This window comes from Arvicanthis niloticus, chromosome 11 (assembly GCF_011762505.2).
Source record: "Arvicanthis niloticus isolate mArvNil1 chromosome 11, mArvNil1.pat.X, whole genome shotgun sequence".
NCBI lineage: Eukaryota > Metazoa > Chordata > Mammalia > Rodentia > Muridae > Arvicanthis > Arvicanthis niloticus.
In genome coordinates this window covers 3,023,432-3,050,774 of record NC_047668.1, presented here as the reverse complement: position 1 = coordinate 3,050,774, position 27,343 = coordinate 3,023,432, and the positions used below count along the sequence as shown (strand labels likewise).

Below are 27,343 nucleotides of genomic sequence, written 5' to 3'. Positions count from 1 at the left end.
ACATAATTTTGTTGTCTCAATTCCCCTACCAATTGACCAACTGCCCTTTAAGAGCACAGATTTTATATATATATAACACGAAACATAAAGTATGATGAAGGGGTGTGCTCTCCAGGAATCCCCTTTCCAGATTCTGCATCATGCCTATGTGTACTTCACTCATTGACCCATTCTGACCCAACAACACAACTCAGCCTTTCTCTTTTGCCTGCTTTCACTTTGCATACAACTAAGACACTATTTGTTATGATCTTGTGCAATGTACTTGTGACCTCTGGTCTAGTCTGCATGTCCCAGACATTGCTTCAAGTTGATTTCTACTCACAACTACATCTTGATTCCACAAGGGTCATCAATATCCTTAGATGTTGGATGAACATGTGATTTGGATGAACATGTGATTTTGTTGTGTTTCTTTTAAAAACATTTACTGTACTTCATATTGTGTACTATGATTTTATTAGTATATTTTTTCCCATTCAATTCCTGCCATGGACCACTGCTTCTGTCTCATTCAAGGATGCCTGCTTTAACACAAACACATCAAAATGTTAGTGCTCCATCAAAGTCCATGTCCATGTGTGGTATTAGTCACAACAAAATTCTTTTGATGGACTATCTCTTCTTTCATTATCAACTCACACACTCGTAGCTCCTGGAGGAATGGGGTAAATGATTGCTGATTATGGGATTACTCCCTTTAGGCACAGTGCTTGGCACAAGGGGGAAGGTGAATGCAATTGTGGATTGCTTGGATAATGATGACTTAGAACCACTCTAAACATTCTCACTCCCTCCAGAACTGTGTCTACCCAACCGCAAGCATGCTCACTTGACTCTGGGTGCTTTGAGCATTTTGATTATATGTTTAAAACTTAAGTCTTCTATTTTGTTATCTTCTCTCCCTTAATTTTAATGTCGCATGATCATTTTGCTATGTATTCTACATACTGAGAAATGAGGTCACAAGAGATAAGCCTTAGGAATTTGCCTCTGTGTAACCATGCATATAGTGTGTTTGTTTGATTTTTTTTTTGGGGGGGGGTAACTTATGTAAGCATCTTCTAGTTGTGTCTTCAGCAAAAACTCCACTATTGACACTGCCACAATTATGTTGATCCATGTCCTTATTATTTCTTATTACAGACTTCTTTACTTTCAGTTTTTCCTAGAAACTTCCTTATATATTGCTAGGGTTTATTGTTGCTGTTGTTTTTGATTTGCTTTTCGTTTTTCCATATGCGTATCATATAACATTCTGAAAATTGCCTATATATTTCTAGAATATTCTAAAATTTATTTCCTAGCAAATCATACGATGTCCCACAAGGGCCTTACCTCTTTTTCAGACATCATCCCTGATTCTTTACTCAGTGTTTTTCCTACTTACTGTCCACCAAGTAGGTACGTCTATATTTTTGTATATATGATTGTATATACATGTGTATATGTATGGGTATACATATATGCACATATATCCATAGATACAAGGGACTTAGGATATTACAACAACTAATAAGTATTTTTCAAGCACTCACTATCCTTAGTTCTGTTGTTTTACTGGTGAAGCCCAGAGACTATATTAAGGAATTATATTCTATTATTAAGCAAATAGCCAAATATAGAGCCTATGCAATTTCATTTTAAACTTCCTCCATAAAATACAAACTTAAAAATCAGGAAAATGTTTAAAGTACTCCATTATGCCATCTTTATAAAATGTCTATCAAAAGTATTTAAGATAGTAAAATGAGCTATACCCACACACATATAGCAGATGTGTGGCTTTGTCTTTGTGTGGGTTCCCCAACAGCTGGAACAGGACTCTGGTGTCTGCTTGTGGATCCTCTTCCCCTAAGTGGGATGTCTTGTTTGGCCTCAGTGGGAAAGGAGGTGCTTACTCTTATAGCGACTTGATATGCCATGGTGGGCTGGTAGACAGGAGCTACCTCTTCCTTCTCAGTGGTTAAAGAGAGAGGAAATAGGAGAAAGAGCCATTTGATGGTTTGATGGGGGGACAATTAGGGAGTGATATTGGGATGTAAATTGAATAAATAAATAAACAAGTAAATAAATGGAAATGTATTAAAGATTTTTATTGAGCAGAATATTTTATCATCTCTTGTGCTTCCTGTCGAACATATTTTAAAATTATGCAGAAATCATTATCTCACCATTTTTAACATGTAAATCAGTGATTCATCCAAGCAGGTAAGATTTACTGAAAGAAGAGTACTGAAGTAAACAGAACTGTCAATGGCTTCTCAATAGTTCTTAATGCTCACTCTTGGAAATAGTTTGATATGCAAGGGAGCAGCTTCCTAGTTACTGGAATGAAACCCTGCATCTTTTTCTCACCACCCATTCAAATACAAGAAAGCAAGCAGCCACAGTTAACCTGATGGGAGCAGTTAATCCCTCCTTAAGAGTTCTGCTATGCATATAAAATATCAACAATTCATAATTTGGCATTTCCTTTATACAAGAGTGGTCTTCTTTTAATTAAATAATAAAAATGTTTTACTTATCATTTTATTCACAAAGATAAAACTTGGGGGCAACCAGCACTGAAATATAAATGCAGAAGTTTAGATTCTCTCACTCAATTTTATTTAAATGTTTAAAAAATGTATACAGAAGGTAACTGATTAAATCAGTTTCTAAAATACAGTAATAGCTGAAAGCTCATTGGGAATTTTTTTAGTACAATTTGCATCGTGAAAAAAAGGAAAATAAGCTATTAAAAGGTCATTTGCTGGATCAGAGTGTAGAGCAGATGAGTTTTCTCACACCTAATCTTAAATTACTTTACCAAAGCATCTGCATATGCCCATCAAGATGAATAAGGTTGTACAATTCAGAGGAAAACAGTTCATCTAAACACCAGGATCAGGCTGTGGTAGGCAGCATCCAGGCTCCTTGAAAATTTTCACATGTCATTCCAGAAGTCTGGGAATATGTTATATTTACCTTTCGGGGAAAAAAAAACTTTTTTATGTAATTAAAGATTTTAAGATGTGGAGATTATTTTCATAGGGGGAAGGTAATCACAGTGGCATATATGAATCAAGAAGGGCTTACAAAATAGGTCAAAAGATTTGAAAATGCTACTCTTTGACTGGATTTGAAGAGAAACAAGGGAACCCTAAATCAAAAACACAGAAGCAACCTCTCAAAGTACAAAGAATCAGAAAAGCAGCATCTCCCTAAAGCTTCAAGAAAGAGGTGAGCCCTGCAGGGTGGAGGGTACCAGGTCAACACGGCTCACAAAACCAATCAGAGGGGCTCACAGAGACTGAAGCAGCAATCACAGAGTTTGCATGGATCTGTGTAAGGTCTTGTGTATACATGCTAAAGTTGTTTAGCTTGGGTCTTTGATTCTAACAGTGGAAGGATGTGGAAAGAAGGGTATCTCTAACTTTTTTGTCTGCCCATGGAACCTTTTTTTCCTACTGCATTACCTCCTGCAGTTTTAATATGAGGGTTTGTGCTTAGTTTACTGGAAGTTGTTATGGCATGTTTGGTTGATATCCCAGGAAGTCTTGCTCGTTTTTTAAGGCAAATGGAGAAGCAACAGATTTGAGGGAGAGAAAGACTGAGCAGAAAGGAAGCAGGGTAGGCTGCAGTAGAAATATATTATATAAGAGAATAAAGAAAAAGAAAAAAAGGACTCATTTTAGATTTCAACCTTAGACCCATAAGACACTATACCTGGTTGCTTTACATTACTTGCCAAGACCTGGTTGCTTTATGTGACTTGCCAAGACCTGCTATAGCTGCACCTAGAAGGTAATGCGCCATGGTTACAGCAATTGTGTGGCTCATCTTCACACAAGCTTATAACTCCAGTGCTTGCCTTTGTTTTCCACAATTTCTGTTTTCATAAATCTAACGCACTGTAGCTCTAATTTACAAATGTAACTGATCAAACAAGATTCAATCAGGGTATGACCACGTCCTTACATATAACTGTCAACTATTTCAAGACAAATCGATAACAACTAATATAAAAATAGAGCTAATCTTTCTCAGTCTTATCACATTGAATAAGAAAATTTCTGTTCTGAAATGTGCTTAATGGCAAATAGCAAGACTTGGTTACATACATCTGTAATTTTCATTTCACCTGACTAATATCTATCTAAATTATCAAACTATAGTTTACATATATACCTGAGAAGTCTCTAACATTAATTCTCTACTACTTATGCATTCTTCTATCTAAAGTCTATCTCCAGGATTAGAACTCAGAGGCTAGAAACAAAATGATTGATTAAAGAGGCTTCAGGCCAATAGTACAGGGAACTGGATCCTTAGTCCTACAGCTACTGTGTACTTGAACTTGGAATCTGACATGTTATTTCTTGAGAATGTTAACCAATCAAGGATAATCAGAATTAGTGCATTTTTTTTTTTTTTTTTTTTTGTGGAGTGTAAATGGCAACACACATAAAGGACGCATGCAATTCCAAGTGTGATTCTTATTGTTAAATGGACAGATTCTGACACATGCACAAATATATGGTGATATTTGAGCTTAGGGATGAATTCTGACCTTGGGAAATCTTATGTATACAGTGTTTTGAGATCTAAATTTAAATTTAACACCTACTTGCTTTTCAATTCCACATTGATTTGTATGTCCACAGAGCTATGTGTAAAACTTAAATTCTCTGTACTATTTTGTCCAGCTCTCTAGAACATTCTACTGCACTGTGGTATGAAGCGTATTGAAGCACTACTTGACTGATGAAGTACTTTGTCCTCTCAGATGAATGTTGATTATGGAAGTACAGTTTATACTCATTACCAGCTCCTGTGTTCTACTGTCTCAAATGAACATATAAATTTTATCCACTGACAAACTATATATGAGCCAGAAATATTTTCTTCTCTTTTCTTTTACTTTCTTTTATTTTCTCCTTTTTCATCTTTACTAAGTTTTGATTTATTTGCTTGCTTTTTTATATTTGGTTCTGAAATGAGAGCCTCACATTTTCTTTTATTCTAAACCTTTAATTAACTAAGAAATTTTAAGTGTGTGCATATATTTTTGAAGTCCCACTATATAAATTTTTCCTCAAAGGTCCTCTAGTATCTGAATTACATATCAATAATTATGTATATGTCCTATTTCAAAAGAATTATTACATTTTTGCATAATATTCATCTCTGTAATGCAATTTTGGGGATGAATTTCTCCATAATAATATGTATTAACACTAAGTACAAGCTAATAATGTAAAAGAAATCATAATTCCTTTAAAATGTAACTTGACTTTAGCATTTGGCTCAGATAGTGGAGATCATAAAATCCTTCACTTAAATGATTAAAACCTAAATGAAAAAAAAACAAAATTAACTTTACAAAAGCCAACACTGATAGTCTTCTCTTGTGGACAAAGCAACCACATCACGTGATTTTACAGTTAATTTACATACTCTTTGCAGGAGAGTAGTCACATTGGGATAAAGAGGATGCTCCCTATGTGTCCTAAACATAATGTTTCTAAGTTGCTTTGACACCTTAGAACACTAACTGTAAGATGTTACCAAACACGCACTCAGCTACAAACACCACGGTATCATGGCCTTCATCTCATTTGTTCCTCAAGCCTATCATATATGATCATCACAGAGACACTCCTACAAAGTACAAAACAATAAAAACAATCAACTCTGACTAGTGACTTAAATTTTATTGTTAAATGTCGATTGCTGTGTTGCCTGCCTGTCTCCCTCCACGATGTGCAGTATTCTACTGCTAAACAGCCTTGAAGACACACTGTCTGATGAGATATTTCTGGAGCCTAATCTGGGATTTACTAGTTTCATAGTCTTGTCTACTTACACATTACGCGATCTGGCCCAGGCGCAGGCTTTTCCTCTGTGAATTTTAGGACATTATTGAGGTAATATTTTAAGAATTTATTAAACAAAGTACCTGGTTCATAGAAGAGCATTCACATTAATAGTATTATAGTCTTGATGACAAATTCCCTTGTCTTGTCAGAGACACTATATAGTATATGAAGACAAAGACCATTGTTACAATTCTTCAAATGTTTTCCTAAATGCCAACAGAGTAGTGTGCCGCCTACATTATGTCTCATGATGATTTTCTCAATGAACAATTGTAACCAAAAATGAATAGAGATCAATTAGCTGCTAAACAAGGATGCACTAAAACACAAGGAAAGCTCAGCTTCAGAGACGGGGGAAGACCAATAGTAGCAATGAATTGGAAGGGAGAGTATTTTCTAGACAAAGATGAGACAAATATAACACTAATATCCTCAGCAGGATAAATTTCATAACTTTATTTTGGCCTCTGTGAAACTGGGAATAAAATAAAGTTCAAAATATCACCGAATTTTGTTATCTCCTCCTATGTATGCTTCTTTCCTGAACTATATTGTAACTGTATATTTCCTTAGAATGCAGATAAAAATGGCTGAAGCTAATATAGTTTTGCCTCAAAACATATAAATAGAATGTAGTATTAATATTATAAATGACAATTTATGGATTCTTATTTTATACACAGATAGACCATTTACTTATTTAGAAATAATAGAAGCATATTAGAAATGTTTAAAATTAGTCATATAAAATGTTTGTTCACATTGAGTATTCAGTCGTTACTTTCAAAATTATGAGTCTAACTTGACTTATATCAAAATATGCATTGGATAATTTGCTCTTCTAAATGGACTATGGAAGAAAATTTAAATTAAAATTTCTATTGTCATGTCATTTTAAGGTTTTAATAACAATTTCAATTTTAACTATAGGTTCAAGAATAATTGAAAAGAGACAATAATTCCAGCTATTTTAAAGACTGAAGCAAAAAAGATTACAATTTGAGACTAGTGGGAAGTGAGACCCTATTTCCAAAGTAAACGTCAAGAAACATCCCTCAGTGTTATATTAGCACTCATAGTCTTGGTTTTAATCCCTAGTACAAAACAAAAATAAAATAAAATAAAATAAAATAAAATAAAATAAAATAAAATAAAATAAAATAGGTTAATGACAAAAAAAACTTAAAAAAAAATTACTTCAGCATCCACCCAATCATTCTGCAGCTCCAGTAAATGCAAAATGACTGTGCTGTATCAGGTTACATTCTATGTGCTGCAAACATACAGAATGAATTAGGCATGGGAGGGAGGGTATAACATACCATTTAACAGAAAAGAAACATAACAAGTGAGTACACACACACACACACACACACACCAAAACAAAAACTATGAAGACTGCTCAGGAATAAGAAGCATAATAATCTGAGAGAATTCACAGTATATTTAAACTTAAATCAGGTAACTATAAAAAAACTATTTTATACTTATTGAGGTCCTAAAACAACTAAAATGAATTAAGTTGAAAATTCTAGAAAAACCAAAGCAAATATGCAATGTGATTATAATGGGGAAATTAATGTAAGTAACGAGATATCCAGATGTTTGGTTAAACTTCATTTTAAGAGTTTGAACTTACATTTGAGTTATGGTTACATGTTTAAAATTTGAACAAATTTAGCCAATGGCTTCTATGATACAGCCAAGCTTCATCCAATCAACTGAACAAAAATCTGATTTTTCCACCTAATAATCCAGAATACCTCTTATCTATTTGTCTTTGAGGTAGAACCTCACTGCAATTTGTATATGGAAATTCAAGTTTAAACATCATATCTTTCTGGGTATCACGTACCTCAGATCTGAACCTAAGCCATGGGTTCTCCTCTAATTTGTAACTAAAGACCTGGGAATTAATCAGAGTCCATAATCACACAAAACAATCCATTTTATACATGCATCAACATATGAATCCAAAAAAAGTTAGACTATGTAGATATGATTATTACCACAAACCACAAAGAAGAAACAAGAAAGCTGAGCCAGATTCTAAGTTAAGATTAAAGAGGAGACAGTCTATGACTCTCCATATTTATTTTCCTGATTTCCAACCAAAAACTCATGGAGTTGTGTGGTTATGCGTGTTATCTGGATCCATACAGATAGAGAACTATCTTGGAGCCATGGGGGCATGAGTGCTATCCTGGAGCTCTGTGTGGGTATAAGTGCTATTCTGAAGCCATGTAGTTACATGTGCAATTCTAGTAGACCAGAGAAGAGAGGAATTAAACCTTCACACTACAAAGTTCCAAATACATACAGTTAATACTCTAAAATACACAGATCTCCTTTTGTATAAAAAAATAAAATCAATACACACAAACAAGATAGTCACCAATTATTTACCCGAAAAATAGACTTTATTTATCAACAAAGTAACAGTATAGTAACTTTTTGCTATAGTCTATGACTGAGACTTCTTGAAGTTCACATTACCTTGTCTTTCCTATGCAAACTTGGATAATACACAAGAAGCAAATATACACAATTCATTGACTATTTGAAAGGTTAAAGTTATGATATTATAAGAAGAACAACTTTAGAGGGCTATTTCCAGAGTGAACTGACATATTTGAAAAGACTGAATATCTAGAATCCATATGTTACTCTGGAAGGCAGAATAAGCCTCCATCTCCCTCTCTCACAAACTGTTCATGCCTTGATCCATGGATACAGCCAATATGCTCCACTGCTTGGGAAACAGAAATTAAAATTGCTCATGTAATTATGGTTGCTAATCAGCAAACTTTAAAGTAGACTATCATGAGTTATCTGATCAAGTCCAGTATAATCCTTAGAGTCCTTGAAAGTGGAAGAAAGAAGAAGGGGAAAGTCTAACTATGACTATGAAAGAAGAGCACAGAGAGGCAATGTGCTACCATTAGAGATGGAAAGAATCAAAGCCACAAGACAAGGCTGATATGAAGCTTACAGAAGTGTGGGAAGGTAAGGATTCAATTCTCCATTACAGTCCCCGGAAAATAATGAGCTTGTGCTAAGCCCTTGTATAGATGCATCTCAGTCTTCCAATTTACAGATATGCTAGATATTTTTTATGTCTTTAAATGCCTACTTTTGTAGTAATTTAGTACAATAGCAATAGAAAACTAATAAAATGATGGGTTTAAGGTGATAAACTTCTGGCACAGAACTTCTCCAGCAGTAAAAGAAAAAGCATCTCAACTTTGCAAAGAATAGAGAAGGTTCCTGAGGGACAATTCCTGAGGATCAGATGCAGTGCATAATCATACAAGCTTTGTATAAACTTTGATATAACAGAAAGTCTCCTACTTTAAGTGCTAGCTATCATCCTGAGTGAGGTAAAAATTAATCACCCGTGATGTCTGCTATTAGGAGTTCTAATCCTGATGCTGGCCTCCGAACTTATACTACTCAGACATCCGATGGGCCTTTGACAAGGGCATCAAACAGCTATAGATTGACATCACTAATCTGAAAAAAAATCCCTCGTTTCGCTGTCTGATAGAAAAGACTGTGTACAGCCATTAAAAAAGAATGCTGCTTTTACATAGACAAAACAGGGGTGGTTAAAGAGAGCATGAAAAGGTCAGAGAAGGTCTTGAGAAAAGACAGAGACAGAAAGAGAAAAAGGAGAGCTTGTACAAGAATTGGTCTTCAACCTCTCATGATTGTTAACCCTACTTCCTTCCATCTTGGGATCATTAATTGGGTTAATTTTGCTTATTTCCTTTGGTCACTGGGCCTTAAATAGGCTAACTTTGTGAAACAACAGATAGATAATCTGATAGCAAAATCTATTCAGATACCTTATCGTATGTTAACTATGGAGGACCACGACACTCTAGATGAGGATGTTACTCTACCCAGGGTGTTCCCAAGTCCCATCTCCACCCAACCTAAAAGAGGGGACTCCTGCCCCTAGACCAAGCAGTGAGGGGCCACCCAGAACCCCCTCTGTCTGGCGATCTAAATTCTTGCTTAGGCTGCGATGCTAAGCACTGCAAGGGAATATAAATAAAAGTTAAAAATATGTTTCTGGGTTCCCTGAGGGACCAGCCTGACTGCATAGGGGTTGATGTCAAAAGTATCCCCTCTCCAGGAAAAAGACATCAGGACAGGTATGGCCCTCATGCCTCACTGAACAAGGACAGGAGGACTGGAGCCATTACAAGGTCCCCTTTAATTACTGGAGGTCAGGCCTCTATCCCCGCCTTGGCAAGATTAGAATTGCCACAGCCCCTCTATACTTGGAGAAGGGAGGAGATGTCAGGGGCAGCCCTGCTTATACACTGAAGGCCTAAAATCAGCCATAAGCCTAAAATCAGCAATAGGCCTGACTTACATGCCTGCTAACACAAAGTCTTGGGTCTCTATGGAAAAAAACACTGAAACAGAGGGCTATGAACTATTGTAAACGGGCAGCTTTTGTTGAAGTTTACCAGCCTGAGTAGTCATATACTTTGTAAATAGGCAGCATTTGGCAGATAGTACCAAATTAGATAAGGACAAGTGAATCATAGGCAGAGTCATAGTGACCTGACCCCTGAACCTTCACCCAGTTGATACCCTGTTTTGAAAGATATCTGTACTTCCCTGAACACCTATGCTCCTGTGTCATCCCCTTCCCAACATCTTGCATTTTTGTGTTTATAACCCCCATGTTAAAAAGTAAAAATTATGATTTGATTAAAAAAAAACAAAAATAAAAGAAGTGCTAGCTAGTAAGGGCTCAACTGGAGAGATGTAGATGCCTGGATATACAGTAGATGAGAGTGTTGAAAATCAAAATATATGCTATTCCTAAAATAGGATAGATTAGTGTAATAACAATTAATTTCTATTCCTGACTCCTGTGTTACTCCATTGTCAGAACAAAATAACATAGTAGTTAACATAACTACTTAGAAAATATTTTCTCACAACTCTAAAGATTCAAGGTCTACGATAAATGTAACAGATGGACTGGTTTCTTAAAAAGCAGCTCAATTTGATTTTCAAACAGCTGTCTTCCTGCTTGTCCTGCCATCATCTTTCCTCTTTGTCAACACACTGTGTCTGAAGTAAAGACAAGGAGCTTGCATTGCTGAGGGTATGACAGCAAGACATATACATGTAGCTCTGGAGTCTCTTAATTCAGTGGGAAATTAGGGTTTCTTCAAAAACAGAGACCAATCTGGGGTGCTTAACTATCAACAGCAGTGAAGAATTATTCTAAGAAACTACAGACTAAAGTGGTAGTACAGTGGAGGTATTTCTCTTAATTACCTATTCCTCCATCTTTAAACAGACAGAAAATCAAAGCCAGTATTTCATTCAAGGAATAGTAGAAGCCAATAACCCCACCTTTAATGACCTGAAGAAGAGGATGCTTTCAAATCCATAATCCCCCACTTTGGTGCCTGCCTTATTAATTGAACAATCAAACGGATGCTGAAAAATGTCAAATAAGTAGTAGTTCCATTCATAGAAATGTAAGTTGATTTGTTACCTTTGCAATGACAGATTAATTCAAATTGAATTCACAATGCAGTGAAATTTATCTAACAAATAATTATTGTCCACAACTATAGAGAAAAACCAGATTTGCTCATCCCCATGGTAAAAACAGCAGTACACATCCCTATCCAGAGATAAGACTTTAATAAATTCTGTTATCTCCTATACAAGTTCAGTAAAAGAGAATATATACTGTACTCAATAGATATTAGGAAGAATATTACATTTTCCTATATCAAGAGAATTTATAATATGGATTAGAGAAGCACAAAGTAGCAAGCATTTTGGAAGCCTTGATAAGGCAAATGAAACATTAGTGAAAGTTATAGGGTCCCAAGACTAGATCATGTGAAACAAAAAACTTTTCAAAAGAAAGGACAAGTTGCTACATCTTACATTGCCAATCAATAAGAAATCAGCACAATCTCCACCAGGTTTAAGTTGGCTCAAAAGATAGCATGCCCATCCCATTTACTGAATACCACAAAAGAATGCCGGTCAACACTGATGCATATATATGTATATGCATGCATATATATATATATATATATATATATATATATATATATATATATCCCTGAAGGAATCTACTACTCTCAACATGTGACCACAAACTCTGACATTCAAAATGCCTTTGGTAAATGATATGAACAAAAATGGATATAGTGTTCATAGCAAGCAAGGGTACAAAAAAAATCCCAAACTAAAAACATCTAATGGTTTTAAGTAAGCCCAAGCCATTTTCAAGAACTGCAAATCATTTAAAAAGCAATTGATGGTGTTCAACTGAGCCTTTGTTTAGGCAGAGTGCCTGGAAACAAGCTATTAGGAGACTGTAGTGCCAAAAGTAGTTATTATAAGCAGTGTTTGGTCAGCCAATCCTTAAGATCAAGCAGGTTCTACAACAATCTGTTATTATTAAATGAAAATGGTACATTTGAGACTGAGAACAAGTACAAAGAGATTGGACATGTGAGCCACATGCCAAGATGGCTAAGGCGCCTCTATTTACCGTGATGTAATGACTATGCAACCTCAATTTGCCTCGTGGCTTCCTAGGAAGTTTAGTAAAACCACCAAGGCACAGCTGAGTTCAGATAGGTTGGCTCCATGTGTGGAATAGACGTGAAGTAGAATATGCATGTCTAAAAACCAAGATGTATATATGGTTCCTGGCTGCTCCCAGTAAGCCAATTTGTATCTGTGGCAACTGTTCATGGAATTCTAAGCTTTATGGGACTAAAAAGATGTATTTTCTAGAATGAGAAGACCTTCCCAGAGTACATAGTGACAATCTCAAACTCTGACAGTTGATGCTTGCTCTGATCTCCTTATAACAAACAGGGAAATGAAGGAATTTCCTTTAAAAAAGCCTAATTAAATCTGGTGGGTTTTAGGAGATCCTGGTTTGATCTCTCCATGTTTCCTTTGTCACCACACACACACACACACACACACACACACACACACAATCACAGATGAATCCACTGAGGCTGTGACTTTAGAATAGACATGGTACCCAGAAACTCAAGTCTTTCATAATTATCATGAATATTTCCATCTATGCTATCAAAGTTTCTAACTAATAGTAAGAAGCATCCAGAAGTCATTGGGTGTACCCATCACTGTTCTGAAACTCGGTAGAATGGAAGGGGCTGGGGTATGTCTTGATGACTTCTTTTCTATTATTATTATTGTCCCTAGGACAGTAGGCCCTACACTACTAACCAGCTTGAAGATGATATGGTTCCAGTAAGCAGCTATGTGTGAGCAGTGCCACACATAAAAGCATGGATTGTAGAGCATCAGGCAAAACCCTTTTGTATGAAGATAAGAGCCTTATCTAATGACTACACATCACTAGAATTCTCCCTGAAATTTCTAATAAACTGATATCTTTTCTGACAGTAGTTTATAACTGTGATAAATATGAAATAGCACATGAGTCCTATATTTGGGACATATCTGGAAGCCTTCGCTAATGTCACAGAATCCTAACCACTCCATGTAACATTCTCTTGTACCTGAAGCTGAATCAGCCTTCTCCATTTTGTCATTCTAAACTCTCTTTCCTGTAAAAGATTCATTCCTGGATATTATTCTGATAAATACCTGTATATAAATATCCCCTAAGGAAGCAAACTTATGACACATAAGCACTGCACTTTGCCTTGCTCTACACTTGTGAAAACTCTATAATGCTCTAATATTTGCTGGGAAGATGAGCATATGAAAAGGGAATGACAAGAACTCAATATTAAATCACTGATCTGTTTTTGAAATTTTTAAGAAAGCTAGGCTTTAGATTTTAGACACAAGAATTCTATTTTTCAGACATGTAAGCTAGTTCATCTTTTATTTTGCTTAAAAAGTCTATTATAGCTTTTATAGACATTCAATTCACTTATTTGTTAATTATTGATAGCATGTGGTAGTCAGATGTAAGAAAAATAATAACTGAGATATACTTGACTGTTATGTATGCAATTTTATGCCTCAGAGATAAAGTCATTGTTCAACTTCATTCAAAATAGAGCATGTGTCTAAGATCTGGTGAAGAGCATAAACTTAAAGGAGACCAAGACATAGGAGCCAAAAGTATTTTCCTATAAGTACTTTCAAATGTGAGAAACCTTCTGAACTTGCATGTAGCTCATTTTTAACTTTATTCTTTCACATAGCATTGTGTTTTAATTTGAAGTATGTGTTTACAAAATAGTGGTGGTCTACACCCCTTGGCAATATGATCACAGTGCTCAGAGCACATGAAACATCACATCCCACTTGGATAAAGTACTGAACGGTCAGCGTTTGGAGAAGGATTCTCAAAGGAAACACTTGCCCACATTTTTAGTACAGAGATCTTGCTTTGAAGTACAATATGAACTTACTAGACTAGAGAACACATTACACCACACAACAGATTAATCTTCAAGTGTAAACCATAGCTGTGCAATTAATATCCGGGGCACTTCTCTTATAGAAAGACTGAAATAAGAGTTAAAGCTCTGAGTGACTCAATCACCTTTGCAAACTCACGGGTGTTGATGAGTTAAAGAAAATATCAGCTGGTTAGAAATGCATGGCAGGAGAGCCGAACATAATACCTTTCCTGTTCTCACTAGGAATCGTTTCCCATTGAAGCAGTTTCTGTATCAATCACACAATAGTGAAAATGGCACAGGCTTATACTACGTGACACAATAACTGCATTCATAAGCAGAGGAAAATGACATTTATAGTGGCAGTGCTCTATTTAAACACCTAAACAAATCACTAAGCTACACTAATTTGCAAGCTTTGAGGGTTGAGAAACTCACTTAGCTAAGGAGAGAGCAGAGCTTGCAATCAACATCCTCCCTCAGTACAACAAGATTTTCAAGAAAAGAAAACCACTGATATAGTCTCCTCAATTAACTCTGTGTGGAAAAAAAAAAAAAAAAAAAAAAAAAAAAATGCTCCAGTCATATCCAGAGGGAACTCAAAGGCAAAAATCAGGGCAAATATGACATTTAATTATCAATCTTTCCAAGGCCAGTGATTGTTCATCAGCCTGGGAAAATGAAGTGCTACACCTGACATTTTTTAAACACATGCTAAAGCTTTACATAGAGAAAGATAACTTCTGCAAAATGCAAAGTGGAGGAATATCTTCATTTTTATAGGCTACTATACTGTACTTACTAAGTATGAACAGGCTTAAAATACCCCATCTCCTAAAAAATAAATTGTACCAGAAAGATTCTTCAGTATATGTATGCCAATACTCAAGTAAACCTTTTAAAAATAATCACATCTTTCATTTCCATGAATAAAAATTTTATGCTAAGCAGTGGTGATTGTGTGTGTGTGTGTGTGTGTGTGTGTGTGTGTGTGTGTGTGTCTATCTTTGGTTAAAGCTTAAAATTAGCACTCAATTTATATTTCATATATTATTTGAGATTTGCATGTTTTAATCGCAAGAAGCAAAACCATTAACGTACCTGAGGATAACTTCATAAGTCATAGAATTTATACATAGATTTATGACATCTATATCTTTATACAGATGTCATATTTCATTCGACATTTAGTCACCAGAATAGTAGGACAGTAATAGGACAATAGTAACTGAAACAGTTTGAATTTCAAATTCCAAGTACATCTTATTCAAAAATCAAGGTTTAGTACATATCAATTATAAAAATTCTAATTCAGAGTATTAGAATTTACAAATTCTAACTGTGAGTAATTGCATTTCTTATATAGCGATGATTTTATTTTTAAAGAACTACATGTCCTATATTAAATTACCTTCAATAACACATGGCAAAGAACTAACGTTGCAAGCATTTGGTTTGTAGATATATTTTATTGCGTATACCTTTGACTGCAGAAATGTTTGGTGAACTTCAAACTCACAAAAGATAGAAAAGAATGATAAGGCCCTGACTAATAGAAGAGTAAAGAGTGTCTTCTGAAAATGCAAGTGACACATTGATTTCAAATGATAAAATAAGATGTACTCTCCAACCACGAACTAGTTCTACTGCGACAATTCAAAAGAGAAGGGAAAAATACATAAGATAAATGTCTATGAATTCTATTGTGTATAGTTGTATTTTTATGAATTATGTTTATTATGGAAGTCATGCATGCACAGTAAATACAGAAACATTTTTTTGCAGTATATATGTGTGTGTTTTTGTGTATCTTCTTTAGTTCTCTGAAGCTGACAAAGTAAAACATGAAGGTTTCAAAGACTTTTCATCCAATAAATAATCTGAGAGCATTAAGGCATTAGCAAGTGGAGTTCAATGATGGCAGAAAATGCTTTTAGAAACATTATCCAAAATAATGTACTGATAATAGAGTTTAAGAGCAACATCACAGTGAACAGGGAGACAGTGTCTTAGGGTGCCAGCTGGGGTGGCTGGAGGAATGTGATAAGGAGGTACAGGAAACCATCAGAGAATACCCAGCCTGAGTAACAGGCTGAATTGTCTCAGGCTGCTGGCCCGTATGAACTACTCCAGTCTTCACTGCCATGCTTTACAGAGCAGTCACAGTGGAGGATGGGACCTCTACCATTCCAACCATACATACTTAGGAAAATATTCACAAAGAAAAAAAAAGCTGAATCAACTATTGATTGAGCTCTAATTAGCTGTAAGCTAAAACAGAGGAAAACAACTTTAAAATGAATGTATCATTTCTGTCATAAAGAAAGACAAGGTTAGAATATAACAAGATAAAAAGTAAACCAACAGGAAACTGGAGGCACAATGGCTGAGTGGGTGAGCGCCCCTGCCACCAACTGTAATAACTTGAGTTTGACCCCTGGAGCCCACATGGTAGGAGGGGACAAATGACCTTTCTTAGTTGTCCTCTGACCTCCATGTGTGACTTGTATACATGCATACACAATACATACATACATACATACATACATACATACAGAATAAATCTTTTTTAAAAACTTAAGTGGAAGGCTCAGAGGGTAAGAAAAAATGCAGTATCTGTGTAAGTAAGCACGAACTGAAAGGCACAAACACAAAATAACAGAAACGTTAACTACACGGCTTCTTAATAATAAGTTCACAAATTCTGAGATCTGAGAGATGAGGTCAGTGAACTCCAAAACTACCTGAAAATGTGTCTCTTCGGCTATCACTCATACAGTGTGGATGTGTTCGGTTGCTAAATCAAATCAGCATTGTTCATTTCATACAATACAAACATTCCTGACATGCAATGATACCACTCTGTGTTTGCAGTAAGTCCTAAATAAAATTGTCCTGATCAATAAATGAGTTATATTCTAGTACTCAGATGGGTAATCTGAGATTTATGCATTTAATTAATTTTATGACTAGATATAAGAGTTCTAAACATGAACAGTTCTTCATTTGCAGAAAATAAAAATATTTGCAAAAGATAATTTTTAATTACTTTTTTGAGATTTTATTATAATTAAATAATTTCCCTTCCATGTGCTCTCTCAGAACCCTCCCATACACAGCTCTTTGCTCTCTTTTAAGTTCATGGTCTCTCTATTTTTAACTAATGTTGTGTCCATACATGTGTGTGTGTATGTGTATATATATGTGTGTGTGTGTATTTGTGTGTGTGCCTGTGTGCATGTGCGTGTGTGTGTTTATTTTAATGCATGGTAAATGGTGAATAAAAGTTCTTTCTAGGAGTATATGGCTATTAAAATAGCTTGAAGTTAAATAATACCTTACCATTTCCATCAAATACAATTTATAGACTTTTAGAAAATATTAGCTGAACATCTAAGGGTAAAATCAATATTTGTCATTTTTAAATCAGAATCAGATGTCCTCTAATGAATCTGATGTTTCTTGAAATTATTTTTGCTCATTACCAATTTTAATCTTTAAATTAAGAAATATAAATATTTTTACATCACATTAATAATATTTCACCTCATTCAAGTTAATCATGTTTATACTGCACTATTTCAATTAATCTCAGAATAAGAGATAAGAAAATTTTTCTTTTTCCTTGAGGCCAAAACAAGGTTTGGGGATCCATTTCAACATATATATATATATATATACATATATATATATATATATATATATATATATATATGTATATATATATATGTTATGATATATGTTATGATATATATATGATATATATATATCAGTATATATATATATATATATATATATATATACTGATGTGAGAATAAATTTTCAATAATCATTAAAAAAAATAAGCATTTTCAGATGAACTGACACATTAAACCATTTTCCAGGGGGGAGGGGCAACTGTTACTAGGTCTTTGTTACTTCCAGTCTCTTATTCTTTCTTTAAAAACACTTGGCAGATGTGGGTCAACTTCCAAAGAATTGGCAAGTAGATGTCAGAAGAGGAAAACTCTCCACAGTTGCTCCTTTCTATCCTTGGCTGTAATTCCATTCCACTGACCACTCTCTTGAGTTTTCCATGAAAACTGAACTGATACTATAAACTGGGCAGGAAAGCCCCATGGCCTGAATATTTTCCAAGGTAGCAGACTGCCCTGAATAGAAATGATGCACTCTAGTGGACGCTTGTCTCACCTCGCAGAAGCACTCACCTCACTCAGTGTCTCTATGTGAACAGAACAGGATGTTCTAGAGCCTCTGGGCCCATGCTCCTCTGCTTTTGAACAGAACTTCTCTTCAACGTTTTACAAAGCCTTTGAAAAGATGTTTTTACTCTACTTCCACAAAGAACTGGGTGTAGGTTTTAAGTTTCCCAAATGTGCCAAGATTTGGCGAACATTCAGCAACATCTCCCAGGAAATGAGAGAGAGCTCTGCTACTGCATGGAGAACAGCTCAGTTGCTTGTACATATACCAATTCTGAATCCTGAGAGATATAGTGTATCTGAGCAACTTTCAGAATGTCATACAATAAAACTTATTTCACAGATCATGCTCGGAATTCTTGCAGGATGATGACATTGTCTCAGAGGACAGATGCCTCTTCTAACTGAGACAAACTGAATAACTTACTTGAGATTTGCTGCGTGTCCATTTTAGGTGTGCTTCCCCTAAAATGTACTTCTGTGTCTCTTTCCCTCCAGCTAAAAGTCAGAAGCTGGAGGGAGCAGTGCTCTTGCCTTTTGACATATACCATGCCAACCTATTTTCAAAGTGCAACTCTTAATGGACCCTCTGCTTCTTCTAACTATACCAGCATTGATCTATAATCCCTTCCCTACCAAAAAAAAAAGGTGAATTTCTCACACATATATTTTCAGTGTTTGTGGTTTTTAATCACATAACTACATCAAATATACATAGCATTTGTGTTGGTTTATTGACTGCATTTACCCCATACTTAACCTAAATCTCTACAGAATTTCCAGGCCACAAATTTAGGTATGTAGCCTTCTTGAAACAATCTATGGGCTTCTTGTAACACACACAGTAGCTCCACCCGCCTGAGTAGGGCATCTACCCAAGGTATAAATAGCATGGACACAATTTACAAATAAAGTCAGAAGGAAGAGGGAAGGCCCTGAGGCTTAAGATAGGCCTCTTTTCCTTATGCCCTAAACACACAATTAAATAATAGAAAAATACTCTATTCCAGAGAAACCACACGTTCTCTTTAGGAGCCTCTTACCTGCCCACCTTCTTCTCAGGCAAGCAATCTTAATTAATTAATGGATTCTCTGAAGATGTCCTTCAGCCAAACAACAGGCATTTTTTTCACCTGCTCTGATACACTTGAGCAAAGTTCTAGCTACTTCAGAAAATAAATTATTATTTTTCTGTCTTGCCATTACTTAAGGCCAAATATATTTGTCTACCAGTGTTTACTTATTATTCATTTATTTTAGATACCAACTACTTATAAGCTGTATGTTAGGTATCGGGGGTATCTAAGAGAGAACCAGCCATCTCTCTTTCACACAAGCCTATTTCCTATGCTGAATCACTCAAATATTTGCAAATCTCTAGTTCTGTTTACAACAAGAAAATTAATAAACATTCTCTTTGATAATGTGGTAACATGCAACTAATGTGACCTCATTTGGTAAGTACTATTCCTTATTATAGATTTGATCATTAGTAACAAGAAATATCCAATTCTTTGAGAAAAAAATGTAGAAGTGGAACATTTAGAAAAAATACATTATATGAAAATTTCTAATACATTTTATTCTACCTAATAGGTATTTAAATGATACACCAACAGCAAATGGTATAATTTTAATAGTTGAATTTTTTCTGTTATTATAGACTTCTGGAGAATATATTACATATATTATAAAATATAAATAACTTTCTTTAGTCAATAACTGGTATCAATGAGAAGAATATGAAATGTTTTAACACTAAGATAATAAATGGCACCATGTGTTGGAAAAGAAGAAATAAACCAATATTGGGAGAGTTTACACAGAATTTGTGCCATGTTAGAAGAGAACATGGAATTAAACCGGAATAAAACCTCAAAGAACTAAGTACATGTCCTGATAATGATGCAGGCACAGTTTGGGTAATTAGTATAGAAAAATATCTACTCAATGGGAAAAAAATAAGATTTCACCAACAGCATAGTATTTCCAACTGCCTGGCATAATATTTCTTAGATTAGATTTAATGATACATTACAGTCTCTTCTCACAACTTTATGAATTTACATATTAAAAGTTTTAAAATCCGATTTGAGAAGGAAAATGTGGTACCAACTTCTGCGAATGTAACAATGTATCCTATCTAAGTGATATATTTACATTGACAGTCACTGAAGCAAATTTCATTTTGTGAGACGGTTCAGTAAGTAGTAAAGGTAATGAATGAAAATGTTCGTCCATTTAGACTTGAAATCCATTCAACGCAGTACTTTGAATATTCTTCCAAAATACCAACCGATGGACACAATATGGAAAACATCTGCGGTTTTACTCCACTCATACAGTGCCCCTTAAGATTCTGAAGAGTGCAGTTCAGAAGCCAGTTGCAGGATTAAGCTAAAACATTCTTGTTTACATTTCCTTTGCAGATCACAACACGTGAGCACCATTCTTGTGGTTCTCCTTCAGAGGCACGAGGACCAGGCCAGTGGTGGTGCGTGATGAGTCACCTCACTTGGGCTGCTCTAGCCCAAGACTTCCCAACACTTTCTAAATGAGACTCAAACTGAAGCCACAAGGATCAGGCATAATTACATCCTCATAAAGCCAGCTCAAATTATATTAAAATAATACATTTTGCAAAGAATACCAATCCATTTCTTAGCAAAAAACTTAGTTGCCTTGGCTTCTCACAAAAATTTTTAGATGGGTCACGGAACAAAACAAACATTTCACATTACACAAAATGAACATAAAGGATCATTGCCATAACCAATGAAATTAAGCAAAGAAATTACAATGATTAAAAATGTTTTCATAGTATTTCATAGTATTTCATGGGTTCACCAGAATTACCTAACTTCCATGTCTTCACCTTTGATCTGAACCCTGCCACCATTATCAACTTACTCACTATAGAGTGACGCTTTGGTCTTGATGTATAACCTGCTTCATCTAAAATACTTCTCAGTCAACTAAGAGATTTATCCAGGAGAGACATACAGGGCCTAATGAGCACATGGGACTTTATAAAATGATCAGCCTTTTTGCCATGTGGAATAGCATTAATATAATCACCAAATAATCCAAAGCATTCTCCAAAAATGTCCCAGATAAGCAGAGCAACCCAGATCCTTTGGTAGTGTTGAAGAATTTTGTCTGAGAGCCTATGGAGAGTGGGTGAAAATTAGGAAGAGAGATCAAAGTTAATCGTATGGAGTGTGGTTTCAGGTTAAGTTCTCTAACAACATTAGGTGAAATCTCCTCTTCCAATAGCTGGCATCCTAAAATGTTTCAAAGGCAGTATCTGTATACACACTCATCAACATACCTTAAGATAACTTTGCTATGAGCTGGCAACACCATGGGACTGGGCATAATGAATGCTGACCTGCTGCAGCCTTATCCTTTCCAATCAATGTGTTTATCAGCTTCAAACCCACTGACAGCTGGAAATTTCTTCCACAACCTCCCTGTCTCACTTATCTCCTTGTTCTGAATTCTACCAAGTCATTTCTGTTCAGCTACTGCCTACAGTGTCATGTTTAAATTGTGTGAGATTTGCTGATATTACTTGAAATGAGTTAATATAAGATAGGTAATGTGTCAAGCCCGTGTGTTTGATGAACATATTCTACTTACTGGTCTTCATCTAGGGAGTTTTGCATAGACAGGGCTTTAACTATTTCAGGGCACTGAGTAACTGACTTATTTCCACTCCAACTATCTAGACCTAGCATGAGTTTTCATTTGTAGTGTGGGATTTTTCTGTGCCAATGAAATAAGTAATAAGGCCTCATGGAAGTTAAGGAAATGTTTCTAAATAAGAACAAAATGTAGGCTAATGAATCATTTTTTTCCTTTTGTTTAAGCAAGTAAATACAATTCTTTATATTAGATTATTAAAAATTACAACCACAAAACATGTTTTATCAGGAAAATGCTTCAGAACACCCTGTTCAAGAATCACCTCTTAACACTTTTGGAGTTCACAGTCTGACCCTTCAAACTGTGTCTAACTCTTCAAGTATAATGTATGATGACTGCACCATAGTCATAAACCCAGAAACAAAGTATCAGATCACTGTTTATTTAATGACATTTAGGTTGTATTATATGTGAGCAAAAGGAAAATTTAAACAAAACTGAACTCCTGGCAGTACTTGGGGTAATTCTTTTAAATGTAAGTAAATTCAAATTTTAAATTCAAGATTTGTAAATTCAAGATTGTATGTTAATGTAAAAACGTTAATTATTAAAAGATATAAAAACAGGTACTATCTTACTATTAAAATATTTATCACAAACACTTCTCTTGTTTATGTCACTCTATTATAAACTATTTGCTTTCTTTTCAGAAGTGTATATAATTAATTTATATTAGCTTAATGTTACATAAGATTCAAAATATGGACTAAATACTGAGGACAATTCCCATTTAAAAAATATAATTCCACCAAAATTATCAGTAGAGGGCAGACAGGTTCTTACAGGCAAGTTTCTTTTAATCAAATGCCACACAACATACAAACGTCAGACAATATACTAATTTACAAAGCAACATCCAAGATTGATGCAGTAAGCGCCTACCTTTTTAGGAAAAAAAAAAACATTTTACATGTAACTAAGTTTTAATTCATGATAATTGAACATAATGGGATTATATTCATCAATATGAAATAACCCATACATTAAAACAAATACATCAGTTTATTACAACTTAAAAAATTTTGTGCTCAGGGGTTCTCAGCCAGGAAATGGGAGAGCAAAGCCATTCCCCACTTTAGCAGATAATACTTATTTTCTCTTACTTATGGTCATTAAAAATAATGCCAATAATTAATAATAAATATCTCCAATGTGTTTTGGGGATGACTTTACATCTGGTAAATCCAGGTAAATGAAGGGACAACAGTTTTAGAGGGTTGCAGACATTTATACTAGTTAAATTACTGCAATTTTTGAGTTTGTATTTAAAGGTGTCATGATTCTAAAATCAAACTTTTTTCAAAGATCTTAATATAAAATGTTCAAAACACTTCATAGCATTACACAGAATCTTTTATCACTTTAAAATCAATTATTTCCCAACTAAAGCAAATATAAACTGTTTCCTTTATCATTAATACTTATTAAACACAAAGATGAGATTACTTTAGGTGAAGAAAGGCCTTGATCTACAAAGTCAGAGCAATGATATAGTAGTCTGTGCTATAGTAGACTATATATAGTGTGTTCTCTGGATTTAGTAGACTCTGTGGAAATCACTAGGAAGTGATGGGTAAGGACTTCTGGAGCCGACCCTCTGAGGTCCTGATGCAGGATATTGAGAGAGGCCTACTCCTGACTCTGCACTTCTAACAAGTCACAAGATAATGTTTAGAAAGACCACCTCCTATGATCTATAAAACAGATCTGAAAATTAATATTTAAGTGTTTCACTTCACCTACCTAATAGCTGTGACATTTATCATGGACTAAGAATGCTGATTTAATAATTTTTTTTTTACACAAAGCTAAGTGTATTCCTAGCTAAGTGACTAACAGACATATCTATATTAAAATAAAACAATGGCCACTGTCTTCACCATAGTGACCAACTCAGTAATGGAAAAGCATTCTCTTGTACTGATAAGTGACATAGATAAGGAATTATTTTAATTATCAATTCCTACTCATCTATACTGACTCTTTCCTCTGGCCAACAGGGGACATGCCTAAGTAACCCAGGGAGGACTGAGAGTGTCAGAAAAATGGAACCTTTCCTCTCTAAACTTTACAATTCTAACATTTCTCTCCCCCTTGCCAGTCTCTACTCCTCATATACTTTAAAAACAAAACAAAACAAAACAAAACTCCTTTCAGCTGGAAAGATCTGGGCCAATAAGAAGCAAAGACAAACTTGGACAGGAGATGACAGAAAGTCGGAGGAACAGCTCTTCTCTCCAGCAGTCCTTGACCCTAAGTGGAATCCCAGCTTCCATCTTTCTTTGCTGCTCAGGGCTAGGAGGAGAGTCTAGCCAAGGTCTGAGTGAATCCTAGTTCCCTTCAGGCCCTGCCTCCTGGTGTCAGCAGTCAAGCTTTCCAGAGCATTTTCTTCCTATATTTAAGCTCACCAAGACCAACACTCACCACCATATTTTATGAGGGCTCTGCTGTAGCCAAGTAAGTTGCTTTGATTTAGAAAACAAAGTGTAAAAAAAAAGGAAACAAGACATTTAGAGGTGAGCGAAATAAGGCTAGGAAAGAACTGTGAAGCCAGGAAACTGGATGTCAGCAGCAGGAATCAATGTTCTCAGTTGGGGACCTCCGGTTTTTGCTCTCCCCTACACACACACACACACACACACACACACACACACACACACACCCCACTATGTAGCTGTTTGCCCAGAATGAAACACAGAGCAGGAAGAAAAGGCTCAGAGAAATCTGCTGAACTCATTCACAGGCTGGCTGTACACTACATGGTTCCCAGACAGTTTGAAGAGTCCAATTCCACTGGTACCAGTAACCACTCTGCAGGCAGTTCTGAAGACTGAAGGGAAATCAATGGCTGACATTTCCCAGATACTAATGCTTTTCGCCCGGGGCAGTCACTGAACTAGCCCACATTGAGACTAAAGCAATGCAGCAGCATGAGTTTTCTACACGGTTTACAAGTACATGAGGGTGTGTGCTATAGGAGAGTCTTGGACCCCTCTGTCTTCTAAACCACCCCTTTTAACATTATCCTTGTAATATATCTTGAGGACACAAAAAGTTCCTTTGCTTTTAGGGCATTATCAACTTGTCCCAGAAGATAAGGATATTACAAGACACTATAATCAGCCAAGGAGAACATGTATAAGAGAGAGGGAGAGAGGAAGTAGGAGAAGAGAGAGAGAAAGAGAGAGAGAGGGAGAGAGAGAGAGAGAGAGAGAGAGAGAGAGAGAGAGAGAGAGAGAGAGAGAGAGAGAGAGAGAGAGAGAGAGAGACTCCAGTGACTAAACACAAGAGTGCCAACTGCTGACAGGCAAAGGAACCTGGATTTGTTTGGGAGTACTTCAAAGCCTTCTAATTAATAAGCTTCCCCTTCCTAGGTCTCAAGCATCCTGGATATGGGCTTTCTGTGAAGAGCTGAGATATAATTTTTCTGTTTGTAAAGAGTGATGTCCTGCCCTGGAGCAGAAACGCACGGACTTCTTCAGTTCATTCATGCATTTGCTCATCCATTCACACAAACATGTCCCTTAATTATGTCTGGCACTGAGAATCTTGCCTGCTATTTCCCCTCCCCAAGTCAGTGCTCATGGCAACGGCTGGTGCAGAATACAACTCAACTGTCACCCCACTTCCTGAGCCAGAAAATCAAGTCCCATAGACATTCACAGAAAAAAGGAAAAAGACTTTATGTGTATATAAAATAATGATTAATAGGTGGGAAAAGAAGAGGTCAGCTGCAGGGAGAGGGGCCTCTCAGGAATTAAGGAGTAAAATGGTGAAAGGGACTCGGGGTCACATTCCAAGCTTCCCTTCTGGGGAAACCGCGGCAGTGACACCGCGCCAAACCATTATTAAATCCAAGACTGCAAGAGCCCATGTTTCCCCGCGGGGATAAATCAAGTGCAAAGCCACTCGTTCCTCTGAGTGAGATGCTGTTGGCCCGACCCAACTCAGAGCCCCAGTGGAAGAGCCGGGGGAGCCGCTCAGCTCACAGCCCAATCCGCAGCGCGCTCACAGCCTCCTTTCAGCTCCCAATAACGTGATGAAGTGTAAATCAAATGCCACGCCAGGAGGGGCCCCGGAACCGCGAGAGTCGTGTATCTAAGCTCAGCAGCCTATCTTGCCTAGGAATCACAAGGTCACGATAGCGTCGCGATTCCACTCACCGTACACTCCTTGGCCAGAGATTCCCTCCAGGAGGACTGTCAGCAGCCACACGAGACCGTACACTAAATCCATCTTCACGTGAACATGAACATATCCAGCCCAAGGGGGACGCAGTGGGACCTTCTGGAGGCCAGCGGCCAACAAGGCGCGCTCCACTTGTGCCCGGGCCGAGTCGAGGTGCCCGGGAACTGCTAGTAATGGGAGGAAGCGCTGTCCGTCTGTCCTTCCCTGGCGGCGGGTGAGCGGAGTGCTGGAGCCCCACACACCCCACACTCATGCACACACACACTCACACACGCACACACACATACACACAAGCACACACACGTACAAGCACACACACGCGCGAACACACTCCCACTACACAATACCCCGATACACACACTCACACGCAAGCCGCACTCACACCGGGCGCCTGGGAAAATCGCAGACGCCGGGGAGGAGCAGGGGGCGGTGATGGGAAGCAGAGCTGCGAGGACAAGTGTTCTTCAGGGAAGCGGCTCCAGGCTCCGGGCGCGGGCAAGCGGCAGGAGTGGGCAGGAGCCCCGGGGGCGCCGCGCGATGTGAACCGCGCTGGACAGCCAGGGAGCAGGAAGTGGCCTCTGACCCGGCCACGAAGCGGGGCTCCCTAGCCCGGGTTCGCCTTTACAAAGTAACTCGCGAAGGTCCCCAGAGGAGCGTCAAGCGGCGGCAGCGGCTCGCCCGCCCGCAGTCCGGAGCCCCCAGCCCTGCTGTCTTGCCTTCCCCCATTCCATCAGTTGCCATTGCAACGCCAATCCTGTTACACGACACAGACTCGCATCGCCGAGCGGGGAGAGGAAGAGGAGGAGGAGGAAGAGGAGGAGTGGGAAACGGGGGATGGGGAGGAGGGAGCGGAGGAGGAGAGAGGAGGACGAAAGGGTCCAAGCGGGAGCGGAGCGCCCGTCTGGAGCTCGCCAGGCACCAGCCTCAGCCTCTGCCGCCGCCGCCACGGCTCTTCCAAACA

General features: G+C 36.9%; 1 protein-coding gene across 1 annotated transcript in view; it reads right to left on the bottom strand.

Annotated features, from left to right (window-relative positions):
• Nucleotides 1-27,126, bottom strand: part of Mdga2 (MAM domain containing glycosylphosphatidylinositol anchor 2) — a 730,093-nt gene extending 702,967 nt beyond the window's left edge. The window contains exon 1 of the mRNA XM_034514333.2: nucleotides 26,358-27,126. Within this exon, the coding sequence (XP_034370224.1) occupies nucleotides 26,358-26,430 (73 nt within the window). The 5' untranslated portion in view covers nucleotides 26,431-27,126. The remainder of the gene's footprint in view (nucleotides 1-26,357) is intronic.
• Nucleotides 27,127-27,343: the final 217 nt, after the last annotated feature.